Source organism: Hemicordylus capensis, chromosome 2 (genome assembly GCF_027244095.1).
Source record: "Hemicordylus capensis ecotype Gifberg chromosome 2, rHemCap1.1.pri, whole genome shotgun sequence".
In the NCBI taxonomy this organism is placed as follows: domain Eukaryota; kingdom Metazoa; phylum Chordata; class Lepidosauria; order Squamata; family Cordylidae; genus Hemicordylus; species Hemicordylus capensis.
The window spans coordinates 145,738,688-145,762,602 of NC_069658.1; the positions used below are offsets into that span (position 1 = coordinate 145,738,688).

Genomic DNA, 23,915 nt, shown 5'->3' on the forward strand with positions numbered 1-23,915 from the left:
ATAACCTAATTCAGATCATTGATCCATCTAGCTCAGCACTGTCTACACAGAGAGGCAGCAGCTTCTCCAAGGTTACAGATAGGAGTCTCTCTCAGCCCTATCTTGGAGATGCCAGGGAGGGAACTTGGAACCTTCAGCATGCAAGTATGCAGATACTCTTCCCAAAGCAGCCCCATCCCCTGTGGGGAATATCTTGCAGTACTCACACATCTAGTCTCCCATTCATATGCAACCCAGGTGGACCCTGCTTAGCAAAAGGGACAAGTCATGCTTGCTATCATAAGACCAGATATCCTCACCCATCTGGATGCAGCTTTGATCATCCTCGAACATCTCAGTGGGTTTTGATTTGTCTGTGTTGAAATCCAACATTAGCTTGTGCAGCCACGTCACCTCTTGACATGCTTGAATGGCAGATGCATATTCTGCCTCAGTAGATGAGAGAGCAACTATTGATTGATTGCAGCTACACCAACTGACTGTTCCACCACCATAAAAGAATACATAACTATTGGTTGACTTCTGGTCTGTTCAATCCTCAGCCCAGTCTGCATCCATATAACCTACTAATTTGGGTCCACTACTAGCAAGCAACTTTAATTTTAGATGGACTGTCCCTTTTAGGCACCTGCCTAGTCTCTTTATTGCAGCCCAGTCATCTTTGCTGGGTGTGCTTACTTTCCTACTCAAGATTCCCACAGATGCAGCTATATCCAGTCTTATTATCATAGCTACATATAAAAGTTTTCCAATCGCTGTCCTGTACTCACTGTTTGACAGAAGTTCACTCTCCTCCTTCTGTTTTACATAACCTGTTTCCATAGGTGTACTCGTTTCTTTGGCCTCTGTAAGTCCCAAATACTCTAGTAAATCATTTATTTTCTGTTTTTGGTTAAGCAAATAGCTTCCATCCTCTTCTCTCTCTAGGTGTATCCCAAAATAGTGTGAAACAGGCCCAAATTCTTTTACTTCTATCTTACTATTCAGGTGCTTTATTATTTCAAGGCCGTCCTCTCTTTTTTCATAGCAAATTATCAGACCATCAATGAAAGTAAATATATAGGTCCATCTGTTGTCTTTGAGCTTCGAGTACAGGCAAGGGTCAGCCTTTCCTTGGGTAAATCCCTCATTGACTAGTAACTGGTTTAATTTGACATTCCAGGCTCTTGCAGCTTGCTTTAGTCCATAAATACTTTTCTGTAGCTTACATACAAGTTTTTCTTTACCAGGTTCCACAAATCCTGGATGCTGTTCCATATAAATATCTTCTTTGATGTCTCCATGAAGAAATGCAGTTTTCACGTGATCCACTTGCATTTTCTTTGCTGCTGCAATGCTTAGAAGTGTCCCTACTAAGTTGTGTTTTACAACGGGAGCAAATGTCTTGTCATAATCTTCCCCATATATTTGCAAGAATCCCTTTGCCACCAGTCTTGCTTTGTAACTCTGGACATCTCCTTTTGCATTTTGCTTAATTTTAAAAATCTACTTGCACACCACAGTCTTTCTTCCCTCAGGTAGCTCTGTGAGTGTCCATGTGTTATTTTTGTGCAATGATTCCATTTCTTCTTTTGTAGCTTCCTTCCAGTTTTGTGCTTCAGATGCAGGTAAGTTATCAGTTTCTTTCCACGTGCTTGGTTCTTGAAACCTTTCTCCCTTTGCAATGTAGGAACATTTCTTAAGTGAAACTCCTTTATTTTGTCATGTTGAACGCCACACCCTCTATTTGTCATCAGCATTGTCTTCTGCTGATCACTGCCAAGTGTTACAGTGGATCCTTCCTTTTGGTCATATTGCCTTGATTCTTTTTCCAACTGAAAATTGGGCTCTAAGTTTGGCAGTTCACTAGTGGTTGGTTTTTCATTTTCACTGAAGTATGCTACATTGCATATTTGAATTGTTTCTGTGGCAAAATCTTAAACCCTATATTCTTTACATCCTATGGAATTGCCAAAAAAGTATTCCTTCCTCAGATCTGCAGTTGAGTTTGATCCTTTTGGCTTTTGGTATATAGGTGTATGCTTTAGATCCAAACACTCTTATATGACTCAAAGGGGGCTTGTTGCCATGCCATAACTCATGTGGCATTGTTCCTGTGGCCTTTGTTGGCAATCTGTTTTGCAGGTAAGTAGCAGTCATCGCTGCCTCTTCCCAAATTTTAGTGGCCAAACCAGCATCTACAAGCATGCATCTCATCATTTCCATAAATTCTTTCTTTCCGCCACTCCATTTGTCTCCAGAGTATAAGGAACAGTCTTTTGGTGTTCAATGCCCTCCTCCTTTAGGAATCTTATGACATCATTCCCAGTGTATTCACCACCACTGTCAGTGCGGAGGATCTGTGGCTTTCTCCCAAACTTGTTGCTCACTCTTGCAACATATTCTTTTAGTCTTTCTAGTACTTGTCCCTTTTCACTTAACAGGTATGTATATACTGTATGTATCTAGAATAGTCATCAATGAATGTAAGAACATATTTATTCCCTCCTGATGTATTAACTTGCATAGGTCAACAAACATCAAAATTAATCAGATCCAAAGGATGCCGTGTTTCTCTTTCTTTGTGTGCAAGAAAAGCAGGCCATGTTGCCTTTGCTCTTATACAGCATGTACACTTCAAATTAGTCCTGCAGGGGGCTATTTTTAAACCCTTTACCAAATCCAACTTTTCAGCCTAACATATCATTTTGGCATCTCTATGGCCTAACCGTCTATGCCACAAATTCAGACATCCTTTGTGTGTGCATTCCTTCACAATTTTGGACTTCTCAGTCACACATTCTACTTCAAACAATCCATTCTCTTGTAAAACTGCTTTCATAAGCAATTCCTGTTTGTGAGTAATGAAACAGTGCCTTCCTTTAAATTTTGCTTCATAGCCCCTTTCTGTAACAATAATTCCTGTAACAAAAAAATTTACTTCGTAGCCCCTTTCTGTAACAATAGTTTTACAGACATCAGACTTGTTTCTAGAGTAGGCACATATAAAGCTTCTTCATTTGTTAATCAAGTTGTTTATCCTAGTTTGTAGAGCAACTGTGCAGATTCTTTTGCTTCTGCATACATCAGTTTTCCTTATGCCAAATATATAGGGATTTTACAACTTGTGTCTAGGTTTATAAATCAGACTTAGTTTCCAAAGCTTTATCTGTTCTTTCAAGGTATATCCTTTGCTTATTTGCTTTAGTCCCTGATTGCTTGTAAATTCTGTACTCTGTGTTTCCAGATGACTCACTCTCTTTGCAACTTTGTTTTGCTTGCCTTTTATCTGCAAACTCTTTATTCTTGGGAAATTTATTCTGCAAGTTTTGGGGGCTTCCACAAATAAAGCATTTCTTATTTCTTTGCAGGGTTCCAAATACATTTTCTTCACTTTCCTTTGGTTGCCTTTCATCCCTTCTGTGCAAATCAAAGTCCTCTAGATGGTTAATTACAAATTATAAGTCTGCATCCTCCTTGACTTCCAAGGCACTAGCTACACTATCAAACTAATGTGGCAAACTATTCAACAGCAATCCTTCCCAAACTGCATCTGGTATTTTTACTTCTTGAGCTTGCAGTTGCCTAGATTTTTCCAACATTTCATTTATGTCCTTGAACAGACTCTCACCTTCTCTAAGTCTTTTACTGCTCAGTTTTCTTACTAGATGCACTTAGGAAACCACAGACTTCTTTTTATATAGCCCCTTCAGAGTTTCTCACATATCCTTTGCATTTTCTTTGTCTCTTAGATGCACTAAAAGATTGGGTTACTCAATGCCAAGCAAATCTTTTCTGATGCCTTTTCATCTACTCTCATTCTTTCTGCTCCTTTCCTGCATCTGCAGGACGCTGGGTGTGCAGAACACTTCCAAGTCCATGACTCTTGAGGAAAATCTTCATCTTGAAAGACCAGAGCTCATACTCAGAACCTCGCAACTTTTCAATCACCTGGAATCCTTGTGCTGTCACCATTTTCAAAGCTTTTCTCTTTGCTTTGCTTTCTATTTAACTCTCTAGGCATTTCTCTTTCGTTTACTGTCTTCTGGGCCTTATAACCCTTTGTAGGAGAAGAACGGCAGTTCAGCTCCCATTAGCAGAGCAAAGCATGCATTTGTGTGCCGACGCCATGCAAGGGATGCTGGGAGCAATATCCCGTCACTGCAGCATGGCACTTTAAAGGAGCCAGCGGCACAGGCTGCTGCTTCCATGGTGTAGTTTTGCTTAGAAGAGTGCTGCAATAGGGCAGCATGGGCCAATGGAGGATTGAGGGAGGGGCAGGTAAGGCCTGCCTGCCTCCTTTTAAAGGCACCCTGTGCCCCGTGCCAAAACATTTTAGCTACAGGAAGCCAAATTGCTTTGGTGCCTCTTCAAAGAGGCATCAAATGTTTCAGGCTCATCCCTACAAAAAAGATGAGACTAACACTGGAAGGGAAACTAACACAGGAAGAACAAAGAGGGGAGGAGTCCAGCATGACCCTAACCCCCCAGTGGTCACTATGAGACATTGCAGATGAGAGCTAATGATGCCAGGATCCTAGATCCAACAAGGATCACCCCATGAGATACACGACTAATTAAGCATTTGAACCCAGGTCTCTCCAGTCCTAGTCCAACACTATAATCTCTACAGCATTGTGGCTCTTCTAATAATAAATTATCCTAATTTCTAATGTTTGTCTTTCTCTCTCATCAACCCTCAAACTTTACAAGATGTACAATTTATGGAGCAGTCATAAGTCTTTGAACAACACACCAGTTAAAGCGGTGCCATCTACAAGCTCACACAGGCATGAAGGGCACAGATGTGGGGGTGGACACTGTACATACATAGCCAGCAATAGCAGAAATTACAAATAATGCCAGCAGAAGGCAACTCATATGTCTCTTTGAAAAGAAAAAAATCCAAAACTAAAATGGCCCTTACCCTAGGAAAGGGCAAGTAAATAACCACAAAAGACCATGTACAATCTAGCTCCAAGCCCAGGTGACGCTGCTGCATAAATCCTAGAGCAACTCACAAGACTGAATTCTTCTCAATGCCAAATCTAAACAAAACTCAAAGATCCCAGCAGCATGCATACACATGTACCACAAACCGCCCAACAAAAATAGACAGCACATGAATAAAAGGAGAAAACCTATATGTGTCCATACCCTAACCCTATCATGTCTCTTTGAATTATATATAAACACATTACATGGAACATATAATTACATAACTAAAACAGGGGATGCATACATTATATAAGTGTATAAACTAAAATAAGAACACCAGGGAGAATTTTTAAAATGCGGAAAGAAGGGGATGAAACCAAGAACTTCCACAAAGATCAGAATACTGTTTGGATAGGGATGTGCTATTTACATTCCCATCTATAGTGATTATTCTGGAGGTGCCGCATATCAAACAGTACCACATAGATTGTTGAACCATACAGAGAAGGATTATGGAATATACAAGTTATAGGAACAGCATACTTTGAAGTGGGGTGAAACCCCTCATGTAGAACAGCATAGTGGTTCTTAAGCATTGTTTTACTGAGGATCAATGTTCTGGTTTCTGTTTGTAGATCACCACGTTTTCTTACTTTAGGCCTTTATTTTCTTACTTTATGCAGGGAGGGGGTGCCAACATGTAATCACCGCTCTCAAACTCATCCAAAGGTGAATAGCTACCCAAACAGGCCCTCGTTCAAACTGTCTTAAGGTCAGCCCTGCTGGATCAGGCCCAAGGCCTATCTAGTCCAGCATCCTGTTTCATCCTTTCTTATTTTTCAAGGGTTTAAAAGACTCTGCATGGAGATGGGCAACAAGGGACACCTTATAAACTTTTAAAGATATAATCTGCTTCCTCACCACCACCCACCCCAGCCAGCATCAGCCGTCAAGTATAACTTTGGTGCCCCCATCCCCCAATTCAGTTTAAATTATATTCTGTATGGTACAGTATATAATTTTAACTTAATGAAGGGTGGGGCACCAAAGTCTTACTTTGCCTAGGGTGCTGACCCTGTTCATACAAGTACCACAGAAATTAATACAATTTAAGCAAATTTGTGAACCAAAATATGTTAGATGCCTGAATTATATGCATCAACCAGGTAATAATATTTATGTACTATCTATTTTCATATGTAAGGCAAGCCAATATTCTCATTCCCATATCACAGATGGAAGGATGAGACATAGCAGTTTGCATAAGGCCACCTACTGAGTACATGGCTCAGGTGAGATTTGAACTTGGGCTTCCAAGTTTACCATTCATTCTTTCTGGTCATAATACTAGTGAATAACAACAGGCTGAGACAGTTTGCCTAGTATTTTATTTTTTATTTTTTATTTTTGCTAATTTCAGATTTTAAATTTGAAAAAGGACCATGGAACCCTGATAGCTTCACTACAACATGGCTAAAGGAAATGTATTTTAAAGCAGTCTAAAAATATATGGGGGGGGAATCATTTGCACTCTAAGCATCATTAAGTGTAATGGATGATATGCAGGGGGTGGAGGTGCTAACCAGCAAACAAAGAATAAGTGTGCTGATGGGTTTCCCCTCTCTCCCCATGCTGTGTAGCACACCCTACCCAATATTGGGAATACACTGATAAATTAGAAATGCTATCGAGGCAGCTGCTATTAGTTTGAAGGAGGGGGGTAGGCTTTTTTAATCCAGCTTGATTTCTTCTCAGGTAATGAAGTGGTGGGTGGGCAGCAAATGTATGCATCCTGAACAGTACTTCATTTATAATATATTGCCCTTATTCTAATAGTATATGCCACCATGGGGGGAAAGGGGAGGATTACTAGAGCTAGGGGGATTATTTGCACAGATCACTCTATGGGTATATTCAGTCACTTATTCTGCCTCTCTGAATTGTCCTTACTTAACCAGACACAACTTGTACAGATGTGTTCATTCTCTGAAAATATTTGGTTATGATTAGGTACAAAATGCTAAATGCAAAATACAGCCCACAATTTGTGCACTACCAGTGCAACTTCATTTCATGCACTTTGTCTCCAAAAGAAAGCTTCAGTGAATGTCACCTCTCTAAGGCTGTGCAATTTCAGAGTCTTGAAAACAGTAGAATGGATTATACTGAAAACAGTAGAATGGATTATACTGAAAACAGTATAAACACAGTATAGGCCACTAATTCCCCAAGTGTGTGCCATGAAAGAACTGCTAGTGTTCAATTAATTAAACAATTAAACCTTAATGTGAACCCAGAGAAGAGGCTGCCCACTGTGTCTCTGCATGATTTACTGCTCTGGCCATGCCTTCTTCCAATCAGCCTTTAGCAGGAGACAATAATTCTACCATGTCTGCAGCAGTATGATTCTGTCATTCAATTACTCCTGATGAAGAAACACAGAGGAATTTAATTACTCGCCCCCAGAGGTACTTCCACATGAGTCACTGCTTCTTATAAGCCATTGCTGGAAGCTTGCCTTCTTCCAAGCAGGAGGAGGTACACCCAGATTAGTGACTCATGTAGAAACACAAAAGGGGGATTTCTCTGTGGGTGGGTAATTCTTACTCTTACGCCCACTAAAAAATGAACCTTTTCCATTGTAAGAGTAAAGTGTCCTTCCAATTTTAATTCAGAAAATAAGCGTGCCTCAGCTATCAGAAGTCTCGGAAACTTTGGCAGATCTTTTTTTTCTCTTTTTGGCTGTGGTCTCTGGTCAAACAGGTTTTGCAGGCTTTCATGGTGCTTCAGAATCTTACAATCTGTCTGACCTAGACAAAAACAAATCTAGACCAAAAAAATGTATTTGGAGGAGAGCTGGTCTTGTGGTAGCAAGCATGAATTGCCCTTTGCCAAGCAGGGTCCACCCTGGTTTGCATTTGTATGGGAGAGAACATGTGTGAACACTGTAAGGTGGGGTGGCTCTGGGAAGGGTACCAGAATGCTTGCATGCAGAAGGTTTAAAGTTACCTCCCTGGCATCTCCAAGATAGGGCTGAGAAAGACTCCTGCCTGCAACCTTGGAGAAGCCGCTGCCAGTCTGGGTAGACAATACTGAGCCAGATGAACCAATAGTCTGACTTGATAATAAGGCAGCTTCCTATGTTCCTATGGCTCAGGCAGCAAGTTCAGGGTTTTAAGATTAGTAATATTCATGTAAGTGTAATATCCAGATTAGTCTTCACCATTGCCCTAAGAAATTTTGGATACAAATACAGAGACATTTGACTTAATCTTATTTCCTTTGAACTGCTTATTTCCTTTTTACTGCAAAGCAGTGGAATGAATGAATAAATAAATGAATGAATGTTATTTATCAAAGGGTATTTATAATTAATGCCTACTCCAAAATCTCAATCCTCTGATTTTATCAAATTTATTATGTGGCTTGCCTATTATAACACTAAATCTATTTATCAGATCCAAAAGACAGATCCTTCTATTTGAATAAGCATTTAAAAAGAACATTGTCTATGTACAACAGGTGCTTACACTCACATTTACTCCCATACATGCTGCAAAAAAGCACACAGAGGGTACTAATACATTCACAAAAACAAATAAAATTTGCAGATTTTTTTTCAGTCAGTTAATCATTTGCATTTTTTAAAAAATCTCTCAGGATATTCATCCCACAAATCAGTGCAACCTCTAAAGGTAGAAAAGGAAACATTTAGAGAAGTCTAATAGGTTTCTGGGGCTACCAGCATTCCTGCCAGCAGAGGGAGCAGCAGCAGCAGCAGCTGATGGAAAGTGAAAAACTGTCCAATCCACTAATATTTAAAGAAAATATCTTGGTCTTCCAAGAGGAGAACATCAGGAGATATCCTCCAGATCTGCCTTATCTCCTGAGCAGAGATAAGATTACCTTGTGACAAGAAGGGTGCTAAGAGCTGAGGAATCCTTTCCCTGCCTTCCTTACAAATGGTTTTTTGGTTACAGCATGAAAAGTTCCTTATTCCAAATGAAATATTTAAAAATGAAAATCAGAATGACTGTAATTAGATGAATGGTTTTGTCATCACACTTTCACCCACACACTATGTTCTAGCAAAAGCAGGCAGAATTTGAAACACTGCTTCATCAAGTCATTGACAGGGATCTTTATGGGATTTGGCCGTTTCACTCAACATGTTAAACTTCACATGTGTCTATAAACATTATGCTTGCAGTTATTATTTTACTCATCAAGCACTGAAGTATGTTACTTTTTGTTGTTGCTTGAATTAAGTTTAAGGACTTGGCATAACAATCCTCATTCCCCAGTCCTCTAATCAGAAGGACTAATTATGCACACATGTATTAAATGCATACTTCCTGCTGTATTTGAACAGTTGCATGGAGCTACATATAAAGTAAGTTACACAACACACATGCACACCATGGCCTTAAGCTTCTACAGGACTATGGTAGTAACAGAAGGCTACATGCATCCTACTACACCTGTTGGGGGAAATGCATACACAGAGATCCTTAAGAAGTAAGCCATTGGGCTACATGTGCATTTTGGGAGTGGTAAATGCAGTATTTCCACCACTGCCCACACAACCAGCTTTTCTTACTTGGTGCAGCAGATCTCTGTACAGAAACGGGTTTCTGAATGCAGAGACTGTATTATCTGGATTAGGAGGAAAAGAAACATATATGTGACACTTAAATACAGACACACGCAGACGCAGGTTTAATTCAGACTCAAACCACAGACTAAATGCCTAGACACTCAAACATGGCAGTGTTATATATTTAATTATTTACTCTCTTGGATGCATGAATCCCTTTCCGATCAATATCTGCTTCCATCTCAGTCAATCTAATGATACAGGAGTATGGCTGAATCCCAGATGCTGAGAACAAACAACAGGAGACAGTCATCACCCTCTGTCCCCACTTGTGAGCTTCCCTGAGGCATCTGGAATTTGGGCTGATCCGGCAAGGCCATTCTTGGTTGGTTGGTTGGTTGGTTGGTTTGTAAATATTATATCCCACCTTTGCTTCAAGAAATTAAATGTGGCTTACATTTTTTAAAAAATTAAAAACATACCATGTACAATATAAAATGAAAGAAAAGAAAGAAAACAGGAAGAAAAATTAAAGTAAACATCAAACTCAGAGAAAGCCAGCTGGAAAAGGCTGGAGTTTACTAGCTGCTGAAACTCCCTGCCCCAAGAGGTGACCCAAGAACTCCCTGCCCACTGCCTCTTTGGCAGGCAGTTGGACCTCTTGGGGCAGGGAGTTCCATAGAGTGGGAGTTGCTACTGAGAATGCACTCTCTTTGCATGGCCAGTCAATGAATCTCCAAAGAAGGAGGCACATACAAGAAGACTTCTTGAGATGTTCTCATAGTGACAGAACAGGCAGACCTGTATAGGAAAAGATGGTCCTTCAGGTACCCCTGTCCCAAGCCATTTCAGGGTTTAAAAATGCTTACACTGCATTCTCAAACACTGAGATATAATTATGTCACCTTTTTAATACTGTGAGAGACCTGGGGGCTGAATAGTCATTTGAGGTCCCCTTTTTTCCTCTTCTCAGTTGAAATATCAATGCTGATATGATCATCTTCCGGCGGGGGGAGGCATGGGGCAATTGCCCACCACCACCACTCATCTCATTTAAAAAAGGTCTGTGAGGTTACTGCAACTGGTATTGGTTTCCTTTCAACAATTGGTTTCCTACATTTCTGTGACATATTTAAATTATTTGTTAACAAAATCTCTCTTCCACACTGAAGTGTTGGAAATTACATTTTCTAAAATGACAATTTATGACAGAGTCACTTCTCACATTATTAAACTCTGCCTGCCACCTACCCAACATTCAGCTGCTCCAGAATTGATTTCTTACTACATTTGCATGTAGTAAGATGGCAACCTTTTTGATGAACAAGGAGTAACATCGGAACATAGGAAGCTGCCATATACTAAGTCAGACCATTGGTCTATCTAGCTCAGTACTGTCTTCACAGATTGGCAGCGGCTTCTCCAAGGTTTTAGGCAGGAATCTCTCTCGACCCTATCTTGGAGATGCCAGGGAGGGAGCTTGGAATCTGCTGCTCTTCCCAGAGAGGCTCCATCCCCTGAGGGGAATATCTTACAGTGCTCACACTTCTAGTCTCCTATTCATAGGCAACCAGGGTGCACCCTGCTTAGCTGGGCTGCGTTCTCAAAATCACAAAGATCCTGGTTAAAATGTTAATTAGGATCAGTGAGTCCCAAAGAACTGATTGTGAGAATGCAGAATTTTAGGGCAATTTGTGGTCAAAATGCTCTGGTTAGCCAGCATTTAACCAGGATAGATAACTAGGTTACTTATCCTGGTTAAATGTGGCTTAATGTGTTAACTGACGACAAACAGATTATTATTTTTAACATCACTAATTTTGCACCCACAACTTGCCCATGACTTCCCTGCAATAAACAAGGCTCACTTAAAACTATAAAACAAAATCACTTTATATTTTCTGCTAGTTTTTCAAATATGCATGGCAAACTGCAAAATATCTTACACTGGAAAATTACCAAAGTTTAAGCAGGTTAATAGTGTTCTAAAAGAACTCAGCACAAAAGCTTCTGCTGTTTTAAAAAATGAAAATGAATTGATCTGTATTTAGCAAGCTTCTACAGTCTACTTGCTGTAGCATATTTTGCTTCTTTTGTCAGTCTCCAGTAGTGTGTCCTTTAGCTATAAGTGAAAACAACCGATCCCCCACTAAGACACATCTGCTCTGAGTCCATATTACAACGGGGGGGGGGGGGGGGGAATGACACCTTCAACTACATAAACCAATAAAGATTGTCTGATATAGTTTGCCCCTGTTGCTACCAGGCATGCAACCCACTGAGTTAAAGACTGGTGACATCTGCTAAAGAATGTCAAGGGTGAGGTGAACAGAAAAAGGTAATGAATCATACGGTGTCGTGGATATAGCTATGAGTTCTAAGGAAAGAGTCCATCCTGCTGTACCACTAGCTCTACTCACACAGCACCTGCAAGCATGGCACAATTACTTCTTTATTTCATTTTAGTTGTAACTGAACTGTGTATCAGATATACAAAAAGGATATTTAAAGCTGATAGTTATGCTTTTTTAAAAGCCAGGAAATTTTAACTCTGCCCCTTTGTGCATATTGTACATCACACTGCTGTGGGCAATTAAATTGCCACTTTTCACCAAAAAGATGCAATGAGATAAGATAAGTATGATGTTCCTTTAAAAGGAAAATTTATCTTGGTACACCTCTGTGGTGAAAATAGGTAGCCTTAAACAGGCAGCTGTAACCAAGTTTCAATGTGGGAATCTTAATGATATTTCTATGTTCTGTTGTTGTTCATGTGAGGACCTAACAGAAGAAAAGGGTTTGTAATTTGGGGACTCGCAGACTTATTGGAATGCCATGCTCCACGCAGGGGTGTGTAGAGAGTGAGGGCAAAGAGAAACTAACTGCCCCTGAGTCCTACAAGGCCAAGAACAATAATGTACTGCTTCATATTGACAAGGGGGCGGGTTGCAGAAAAAGGGCCCAAAGACTATACAGTCATCCCTTGCCAACTGCAAGGATTCCGTTCTGGCAAAAATCTGTGGTTGGCAAATTTGCAGTTGTTGAGCCATTGAAATGAATGGGAAACAGAGGGTTGCGGGAACCGAGATCACAAGAAGATCAAAGAATAAAGGAAAATCTAAAATTAAAAAATGGCAAAAATCCCACAAAATCATTTAATACCGCCAAAAGTCACCCAGAGGAATGAGCAGATTGAACCTCTGGAAATATTTTGAAACCACCCCCCCACACAAAAAAATCACTCAGATACTTTGAGTTCAGTACCACTTTGTGCCTGAGGCAGGGTGCCCCTCCCCTTTTTCAAACAGCAGCAACAGTCACCGCCGCTTGATTTCACACTCATGCCTGTATGCACACACTCACCTCTGCTTCCTCCTTCTCCTTTAAGGTGGAAATAGCCCTCCTCCATCTCCTCCCTCTTTTGCTACTGGGCTGATAATGAGAAGCAAGAGGAAACTATAGAGCATCCACAGTATTCTAATGGCCTTTCCACATTCCGTCTTCTGCTTCCGCCTCCTCATTCCTTCCTTTTCTCATTATCAGCCCAGATCCTTCCCATTATCACCCCAGAGAGGAGACAGTGGGGGCAAAGAAGAGTGTAGTGAACCATATTTAAAAGAACTGTGGGATCTGAAAAGGTAGAGGAACTGCAAGCTCAATTACAACAAGGAGGAGGAGGAGGTCAGGAGGAGATCAGCTGTACTTGCTGAGCTATGGCAGTGCCACCATTAAGCAAAGAGCTGCTCGAATGGCAAGCATGGCAGAGGGAGGCAGGTGAGGCAATGGAGGCAGGCAGGGGATCTTGCTGCCCCACTGGCACCCCAATAATTTTCCAATTGAGGTGACCGCCTCACCTTGCCTCATAGAAGGACTGTCCCCAAGAAAAATAATCTTGGCAGTATAGTTTGTCATGAAAAAGTATGAGAAAAGATACACCTATTGCAATTCCTACTTCTGCTCCAACTTATAAATGCACAGGAGCTCTATTCTCCATTGCATTTGGCCACTAGTTACCGGGTTCAATTGAAATCAATGGCAGCTTTAGGAAATAGGTATATTTCTGCAGGGCCGGCCCAAGGATTGCTGGCACCTCGGGCAAAGCCTGACATTGGCACCCCACCCCCTTTGCCCATGTGGGCACCCCCACCTCCTCACCCACATGAGCAGGTGCCTCCTGTCATCCAAGTGGAGAGCAGTCCCTGTCGCCCTCCCACCTGACCACTTGCTCTCCTCACCACTCTGCTGCCTTCTCCTGCTTCTTCTGCCACTGCCGGCTGCTTCTGGGCAGCCAGCCTGTCGCAGTGCCGTATAATAACATTGCTGCACAATATAGCAATGTGATTATAATGTACCATGGCAGGCTGGCTTCCCAGAAGCGGCTGACAGTGGCAGGAGCAAGGTGGCCAGATTTGGCTTTTAAAAAGCCAAATTCTGGCTTACGGCCCATTTGACCCACAAGTATACCCTTTAGGTTCTGGCAACTGGTGCAGGAGCAGTAGGTGGAGGTGGCAAAGAGAGCAAGTGGGTGGCCAACAGGAATGGGGAGCACTCGCTCGGTTGTTTGCCCAAGCCCAGATGACAGGAGGTGTGCGTGCTTGCCCCAGGCCGCCACCTAGGTCTGCTTAGCAGGTGGACCAGCCCTGCTTTTGGCTCGCCAGGTGGCACATGACCCAGGCAGTCAGCGCCTCTCCCCACTTGGTGCCCTAGGTGACCGCCTAGTTTGCCTAGTGGATGGGACAACCCTGAATTTCCACCACAAACTCTCTCCATGAGATTCATGGTAGCAATAAGTAGCCTAGTGCTTGCTGGAGTTGCTTTCAAGTAAATGTGTTTAAGACTGGGAGGCATTGGTGGATTCACGTGGTTGTTATTTTCTAATTAAAGGTACTTTTCCAGATGCCACATTTAACTATATTTCAAAAGGTTAGGGCCTCTGTCTCTTCTGAGTGCAGTTCTTGGATAATTTGCTAGAGAAGGCCACAATTCTACTAGTGCATCTTCTCCTGTCAGCGTTGTAGCAATGAGAGAAACTGCACCTGCTGAATGTTGCCCTGTTTTAGAACTCTTAATAAAAGTGAAACCATCTTAAAAGAGCCATTTTTGGATACTGGAGAGAGCCAGATGAAACTAGATCACAGGAAACATTCCACATACATTGGGATTATGAACCATCGGGAGAGGAGAGCTGGTCTTCTGGTAGCAAGCATGACTTGTCTCCATAGCTAAGCAGGGTCTGCCCTGGTTGTATATGAATGGGAGACTTCATGTGTGAGCACTGCAAGATATTCCCCTCAGGGGATGAAGCCGCTCTGGGAAGAGCAGAAGGTTTCAAGTTCCCTCCGTGGCTTCTCCAAGATAGGGCTGAGAGAGATTCCTGCCTGCAACCTTGGAGAAGCTGCTGCCAGTCTGTGAAGACAATACTGAGCTAGATAGACCAATGGTCTGACTCAGTATATGGCAGTTTCCTATGTTCCAATGTTCCTATGAACCAACATGAATTCAACAAACCTCAAAAATATTTTTTTAATAAAAATTACTGTGTGATGGAACAGCAGAAAGGAAATATTAAATATTTGGGAAAGTATTGTTGCAATGTTGACACAGCCCAGGAGTATAGCTATAACTGACCACGAGGGTGAACAAATGTCCCTAAGCACCTCGAGTGGGGTGGCACTGGCTGGTCAGTAACACTCTTCTCTTTCTCCCTCCTGCCTCCCTGGCACACTGCTGGCTCCTGAATGGAGGACTTATCTCAGCTTCAAGCTGAGGTGCATATGTTTAAAAAAAAAACTGTTTCTGAGCTAGAGAAATGTGCGTGCACAAGACTGTGTGTGAAAGCATCTGCATGTGTGGGCCGTGTGATATTATTTGTATAAGGGTGAGAGAAAGGGTGTGCCAAGATCGTGTTGTTTTTCACCATGTCTTTACAGTTCCTCAGTGAGGGAAGCGTCCCTTTGGCAGGGGGCCTGAGCAGGGCACAAGACCCCACATTCACTTTTTGTCCCAAGCCCAATCCAATCTTGCTATTCCTCTGACACAGCCACAGATTTTTTTACCCTTATTTGGTTATATACTGAGGATTATTTTCATTCATTCATTCATTCATTGCATTTCTACTCTGCCACATATCAACGTCTTGTGGCGTTTTACTAAAATGTACATTTATTTACAGATGTTATTGTAGATGTTCATTCATTCATTCACTGACTGACAGATCGGGGTGTACACATGGCCAGGGGTACTTTTGACCAGACTGGAGGGTTCCCCTTCGATGGATTTAAAACAGTCTTTTTAGCTGCTGTTTTGCCTGTAACTTCTTTGTTATGACCAACAGCTGAAACAAACTATCTGAACTGAACATTTAACAAGACTATGTAATTTAAAACATACACCATTTTTCCTAATTAATTATATATTATTACAGTATGTGCTGATGAGAATGGTTGTGCAGGGGCTGTACAAGAAATCCCTGGTTCATATCTCACATCTTCAGTGAATTCACTAAATAGCCTTAAGCGCAGCCTACTGCCCAAACAGTTCCCTCTCTGCAATTCAGTGATGATAATACCAGCCTGCCTTAGAGGGTTGGTGAAAGGAATCCTGTAATAATGTGTATTAACCTGCTTTGAAAACACACAAAAATACTGTTTAAATGCAAATTATTAGTAGTATAGCAGCATAACAATTGAATTAAATCCAGTTCCACCAAAGATAGAACAGATTATACTTAATGAGTTGACTCAACGTCTTGAGCTGTTGCAGGGCCAGTTTACACATGGATGTTCATAACTAGATTGCTCAATACCTGATAACTTAAAGCTGAATTGACAAACTACTTTCATTAACAATCCTTGGGGCAACAGTGATATGAAGTTTCTATCTGTGGTGTTGGACATGATGGTTCATTCCCACTTGCAAGCTATCACTTAATACAGTCATAAACCAAGAAAAATGTGCAGATGAGAACCAGCTCTTCATCTAAATAACTCCCAATGAAGAAAATAGAACTGAGCTATAGCAAGAGTATATATCCTTTAGAGATCCTACTCCATTCAAGTGCATGTGCAAGCAGCCTTCCATGTCCCCTCCAGTGTGTAATGAACCTGACCCTGCAGCCACCCTTGTCGGGGAGGGGGGAGAAGAGATCTTGAGAGATGGCACAAAGATGGCCCCAGACCCCTTGGAGCCACCACCTCCACCATGCCCAGAAGTTACACCGTTGCCCTTATCCTACGAATCTCAAGACTCCTTTGACCCTCAGTCCCCTGCAGGAGAGTCACACATACCTGCTGTAACTAGATCCCAGCCCCTTTATGCCTCTGCAGTCTCTGGAAGATAGGGGAGAAGTCTGAGACTGGAGTCTTGAGTCTGCACTATCTAAGGCATCAGGTTAGCGTGAGTTATTTATTGCTTAAGCAACTTCATTGTGAAGGTGCTCTGCCTAGTTCCTGTGCCCTGCTCTTGAATTCCTGTATACTGACCTTCTGTTTGCTTAACCTCACCTTTGCCTGCTCCAGATATATTGCTATTTGGCTTCTGACCCACTGCTTGCTTGACCTCAATCTTGCCTGTTCTGATGGACTGATTCCTAGCTCCTGACCCTTGGCCTCAGTGGCTTTGGCTTGGCTGGCCCTTACAGAATGCTACCTGACACACCTGCTCCTCCCAAGTGTGGCACAGTGGAGGGACACTTCCATGCTCACGCAACAGTTCTTTCATATATATATAGGAGATTGCTGGCTCAAAGTGACCATTTTCATCTGCTGGGGGAAAAAAACCCTTTTTCAAGGAAGAGAAGACTTGGCAACTCTTGTGTTCCTGGGTGGAGTCCGTGAGTGTTTGTTTTGTTCCACCTCCTATGCAGGTATCATTTATCAGCAGCTTGAGCCAGAGGCATGAGCCTCTGGTGAGAGCCAAAGGGCTCTTGGCCCTCGGCGCTTAGCCTGAGGCTCTTAGCATGTGGTCAGCAAAGATAACTGCAGTCCAAGATTGAATCTGAGGAAAAAGCTACTGCCCCAGCCAAGGTGTTCAATCTTACCTAGCAACCCTCCCAACCGATGGCACAGATCTGAGGCAAGAAGTAGAAAGAAACCACCTTCTTCCAGAGACTGAGGACTGTAGGAGAAGGACAATTAATAGATGCCCTTCCAGATGCAACCCCACTGACCCAACAGTATTGCAGCAGATGCGGGCCTTCCTTGCCCAACAGATTGGAAGGCCCCCGTATCATAGCACTGCAGCAGATGTGGATCTTCTCAGACATCCCAGTGTGAGAAGTGGAAAGACCTGAACTAATCAGGTTAATACTGAGGCATGTTTCCATTTAACTATAGAAAACCCCTCTTTCCAAAGCCTTTTGCTATCAGGGCTGGCCCTGCCATGAAGCAAGGTGAAGCAGGCCATTTCAGGGGTCAGACTGAGGGCCAGTCAGGGGCCGAACAGCAGCCTGCCCACCACCACCACCCTGTGTCTGCAAAGGAAGGAAGGTGCAATGGTACCATGGTGCTTTTCCTCTTCCTAACAGAAAAGGAAGGGAGGGGAACAGATTTGAAAGAAGGAAATAACTGAAAGAAGTGTTTTAATACAAAAAAGATAAAGGGGAGGGGCACCATTTGTAGCTCTGCTTCAGGCAGAATAATATCATGGGCCAGCACTGTGTGAAACTATAGTCAGGGTATATCGCTTATGTCTATTGTCACAGATTTTTTTCAGTGGATTTGTGCACAGCAGAGCCCTCAAGTGATGAAAGTATTTTAGTTGACTAATCAGCAGCATTTTAACCAACTGACTGAACAATTCTATTTAAGTAAAATGGTACTTTACCAACACCTCAATATGTGTTTTTGAGAAGTTTAAGGAAACGTGATTGAATATGCAATCTTAATAAACAAAAGCTATTTCTCCCTATTTGAAGGTAAATTAATGGTAATATTTTCCTTTTTTTATTCCCTATTATTATTCACTACCAATTAAAAGATGTATAAGTGTGTTTTAATTCAATATTTAAGCTTCTTAGAAGTCACTATTTAAAACTGGCCTACACAGATTAATCAGCCAAAGTTTTAGTTGATTAACTCAATTAAAGGTAATAGCCCTAGTGCACATCAATCCAGCCTTGCAAGCAATTTAATAAGGATTTAGTGTGCAACTAGGCACATTCTGAAAAGTCTTTAGAAAGTGGCTTGAACCACAAGGTACTGCTGCTGATGCTAATGAACTTGTGTTAAACCACCCAGAAACTGGTTCAGCCAATGCAAGTCTATTTAAACAGAAACTAAATAAAAATAATATCAACATCAGGAATGGTTATGTGAATCAGCCTTCAGTCAAACGGATCATGCAAGAAGAGTCAGAGGCATTGCCCAGTTCCCATATTAACATGATCAAGCAACAGAAGGTGTTCTACCATGTTGCCAATTCATGCAATAATTGGTGTTGTCTGGAAAACCCCAGGCCCCCATCTTTTGAGTTATGGGGATTATGTCAGTATCTCATGCTTTTCCTTTCCATTCTGTTCTTAAGCAAAATTTGAATGGTCATATCATTGGACAAACAACAGCAAATGTCCTCTCAAAAAGATATGGAAGAGGAGACAAATTCAAAATACTTTTAAAATCTCACTATTAAAATCTCACTATTAAACTCATAATTTCCAGATGGGTTATTTTGTGGAAATATCTTGAATTGTTCCCCAAAAGAAAAAAAACTTGCAAAAAAAAACACCCCACCCTTGATTTCTCTCTACATTGGAAAGAGCTTTGCAATAGAAAGTAGGTACTAAATATAGTGGTTGAGATTGAGGATGCAGTTCCACATAATACTTCCTTGACTGCAACAACGTGAAAGGGGGGAAAGGGCTTCTTTTTTTACCTTCATCTCTTTTGCGTTTGTTGCTTTCAGCGCTGGGAGATGTAATTCCCAGAATTCCACTAATGGAGTAGGAGGAGCCTGCTGAGTCTGTGCTTACTGAGGACACTTGTGTCACAGAACCCGTGGAGGCTGTAATTAGAAGCAAATTAATCAGTGTGCAGATATGCATGAAAGAAAAGGCATGTGCATTACTTCTGCCATTATTGCCATATTTGATTTTGATGTTTAAATAGCACTAGCCACAACATCATCCAACTCTGCAGTTCCCTTGTAATGAAGCTGGGGACTAGGCTGTGTGTTTGCAGCCTAGATACATTTTCTGAACATTTGAATTTCATTTTCTGGCATGTCTTACAGTCCAGTCCTATAATATTGACTTTAGCTGCTGTGATAGATATATTGGTTTCTGTACAGCAGCAGTTAAATCAGCATTGTGTTCCTGGCCAGTGTAGCAAAAATATTATTCCCCGTCCCACTTGCCTACACATCCCTTAATAACAGTGGAGCAGAATTGTGCCCCACTCCAGGGCCATTTAGCAACCCACTTCTCCTAAGTGTTCAAAGCACTTCACTTATATTTCATCAGAAACTAATTCAACAACCCTGTAAGGTAGGCCAGTGTTATCACACTCATGTAAAATTAAGAAGCTGAACCTGAGAAACAATGCCCAAGACCACGCAGTGAACCTATAGCTGAGATTATATTTGAATTAGAGACAAACGGCTTATAGCTTATGCTCTTAGCCACTATGCTATACTAGTCCTCAAAAGATTGTTCACTATACTGTAGCTCATCCTTTATCCATTTCATCCTCATAACAAACCTCTGAGGCAGATAAGCCTAAGAGGTAATGTGTTTGCCCAGGGCTACACAGAGATGCTCCTGGCAACACTGGATCTGAAGCTAGGTCTGCCCCATCCCAGCTCTGTAGGCATCCTACGCTTATATCCTAGGAGGGTCAGGTTCCGGTGGAACCTGGGGCAAAGCTCTGCGATAAGCCTCCCCACTCCACATGGTGCATCTAGGTATGCATACAGCACTACCACCAACACTCCAATAGTGCCTGGCCATCCAGGAAAGCTAACCAGACAGTGCCACAGTAGTGGCACTTAGGCAGAGCATTTGTCTGTTGTTCACTTAGCTTTCCTGGACAGCTGAGCATCATCGGAGAAGCAGGAGCCTAACAGGTGTGCATTCACAGGTGTGGTGGGCCCTTACCCCCTCCAGTGCTAACCAACTGCCCAGGAAAACTGCCCAGGCCAACTGCCCAGGCCGCCCAGAGACAGAAGTTTGGGCGAGGTATAAATGTGATAAATAAATAAATAAAACTGAAAGGGGAGCAAACAGATACCCCTCCTTCAGCACTGCCGGCACAGAAGTGTTTACTGCTTCTGCTGCCCACTGCTGCCCAGAAAACGTCCCTATTGGCTGACTGAGCAATGGTAGACAGCAGCAATGGACAATCCTCTTGGCACCATTTTACATTGTCCATGTTCTGCCTCTACAACTGTTAAAGGCACCACTGCCGCCTGCCCACCACCGCCACTTATCCTTGTCCCATATGCCACGGCTCAGTGGCTTCCCAGGCAATGGTAAGAAACCATGGCGGCAGCACACATTCCAGGGGGCAGGGCTTCAGGAATTGGCTCAGGGTGGGCTCTCCAATGGACATCGGCCCTCAAGTCAATGCACATTCTGGATGATTCCTGATACTGCTCCTAACTTCTAGGATACACCATAAGGGACTGCTGTTAGGAAATTTGTTGCATAGAGAGGAATACTATATCAACAAAACTGTTGACTGCTAGATCAGCACTTAAGGGCTGGAAATTTGACACTGTATCCTATAAGTCAGCCACCACCTCAGCTCAGATGCTATTTGAATTAGGATGTTGGGCATCAGGGCTGACCAAACATATTGTGGTATCTGAGGCAGAAGATGCAAGTGATACCTCTGCCAAGAGCTAAACCAGGCCTGTTCAATTTAGGGGGCCCCAGCTGTTTCTGGATTAAAGGTAAAAGGTAAAGTGTGCCGTTAAGTCGATTCCAACTCCTGGCGCCCACAGAGCACTCCTAGTTTCTTTGGCAGAATACAGGAGGGGTTTACTATTGCCTCCTCCTGCGCACTATGAGATGATGCCTTTTCAGCATCTTCCTATATCGCTGCTGCCCAGTATAATACCAGCGGGGATTTGAACTGGCGACCTTCTGCTTATTAGTCAAGCATTTCCCAGCTGCACCACTTAAGGTGACTTACAATTCCCATAATCTCCAACCACAGTGGCCAATAGCCAGTGATTATGGGAACTGTAGGCCAATATCTGCAGAAGGGCCAAATTTGAGCAGCCCTGAGCTAAACATATAACAACAACATTATATAACTGACAATTTGCTAGCGTCAGTAGTGTGTGTCCAAAAACTGTCCCCTGAGGTGGGCACCTCAGTCTGTTGCCAGCCCTTTTCAGTAGTCAGAGTTCTGTTGATTTCAGTGGAAATTCTAGATGAGCAAGAAATGCTTCAATAGGACTTAATAAGTAGTCAACTATGTTTTATGTTTTTTTCATTTTATTTGGTTTTTCATATCAGTAACAGTTCCTTTTTGTTTCATAGTTGATGGCCATCCTTATTCATGTACATAGGAAACTGTATTTTAGAGGACTACTCACATCATCATTCAAATGTTTTCTATATATGTGCATCTCACAGATAAGAAATTTACACTGCAATCTGTCTAAATTCTACATTCTACTGAAACAGATATACCATGCCATATACAGAATCACTAAATTCAATTGAAATCAGAGAAAAAATCCCAGAATGTGAGGTTGGAGGGTTGTTTCCCTGTAACCCAGACCCTAATTTAAACTAAATTACCCTGATTTAAACCTGTTTAATCCTTACTGAAATTAATAGGATTAAATTGCCTTAATCTAAGAACTTAATTTTAGCTAGATTATGGATAACTAGTATGTGTAAGCCCGTTGTAATAACGGGCTCTAGTGGGGGGTGGGGTTTCCCGCTGCCGCCTCACCCGCCTCGGGCGCACTCCTTGGGCCGACACCTCCGCCGCCGCCTCGGGCGCTCTCTCCGCCCGCCGTTTCTTGTGGCGGCGGCCGCTGCCATCAGAGCCAGTCGCCCCGCCACGGCCACCGCCTCCTTGGCCCGCACTCCTTTGGCCGAGGCCACGGCTCCGCCGCCGCCCCGGCCGCACTCTCCGCCCGCCGCTTCTGCTCCTTCTGGTCTCCCGTGGCGGCAGCCGCCACCATCGGGGCCAGTCGCCCACCGGCGGCCGGGTCCAACATGGCCGCCCATCTCCGCGCATGCCCAGAACGGGCAAAAAAGACACGGGCGGCACGGACGCACGCCCAAGGCTTTTATGGGTAAGGATGCTGTTAATATTTAAACCACTGCTGCAGCTTGAAAAAAATGGCAATTTTTTAAAAAATCCAAATAAAATGTAATGAATTCAGCTCTACAGGATTATGCAGATGAAAGGTTTAAATCTGCACTAAAGATAACAGAGGCAGTTCAAGTCAAGCCAAGGCGGTCAATAGAAACCTGTCTCACAACCCAGTTCTGCCAAAATACTCTGATTCAAGATGGTTTCATCTCATTGAGTATGGCAGGACTACATCAGTTTGAATATATTATATAGGACTTTGAGTTAACTGAGTTGTATTTAACCAAGGCTATGCTCCTATGTCAGAGATTCTACCAGAAGAACCCTGATATAAAGTCCATCACTCTTCAATGACTATCGTTAGATGGTCTGCATCTGAATTAGGCAAAAAAAGGGGGAGAAACAGAATAAAGTTTTGAAAGTTTTGCTACCTCAAAATTGCAAGTGCACAAAGAATTATGGAAGGGTTGGTTGATAGAAGAAAAAAACACATTCAAAACTACTTACTGACTAATGATGCAGAAAATGTTATGAATAACTATCCCTTTCTTGATTTATTACTTTAATTATCTGACATTCTATAGACCCCCATTAGTGGGATGATTTTTTTTTTTTTTTTGGTTTAGATTTCAATTTTCTGTCTCATGGTGAAAGCTATTTATCATAATAATCAGTAAAATTCAAAACCTTTTAGCAGTATTTATAAAATTCATTTACTATGTTCAGCCCTTGGAGAATGACAAAGAAGGTGCATTAGTACGTGTGCTGAAGTGTTCTATGCAGAATTATCTGCCCATAAGAGTGATTAAAAGTTATTTAGAATGAATTGCATTATATATATTTTTTTAAAGTATAAGAAAGTTTCCCTTACCTATGCTGTGACTGGAGGCTGGGACTTGCTGGTTGGGTGGTTGCTGTACCTTTGTCCGTATAATCCTGCATATAGAAAAATGGCTACTTACTATTAGGCACACACAAATAATAGAAAACAAATTAACTATGCTGGTAACAATAACCAAGTGTGATTAATGTTCAGGCACTTTGTTCCAATTCATTACAATTGTAGTTCCCAGACAAATTTTGTTAATATCTGAAAACTTAAATACAGTATATACCGAGGAATAATGACA

General features: G+C 42.1%; 1 protein-coding gene across 8 annotated transcripts in view; it reads right to left on the bottom strand.

Annotated features, from left to right (window-relative positions):
• Window positions 1-23,915, bottom strand: part of PAX5 (paired box 5) — a 316,792-nt gene that overhangs the window by 267,558 nt on the left and 25,319 nt on the right. For all 8 annotated transcript variants that reach the window (XR_008316357.1, XR_008316358.1, XM_053297041.1 and 5 more), the window contains exons 4-5: window positions 23,657-23,721; window positions 19,385-19,513 (exon numbers count right to left, since the gene is read on the bottom strand). Coding sequence is in view for 6 of the 8 variants with exons in the window: in XM_053297041.1 (XP_053153016.1) it covers window positions 19,385-19,513; window positions 23,657-23,721 (194 nt within the window). In the remaining 2 variants the exon portion in view is untranslated. The remainder of the gene's footprint in view (window positions 1-19,384; window positions 19,514-23,656; window positions 23,722-23,915) is intronic.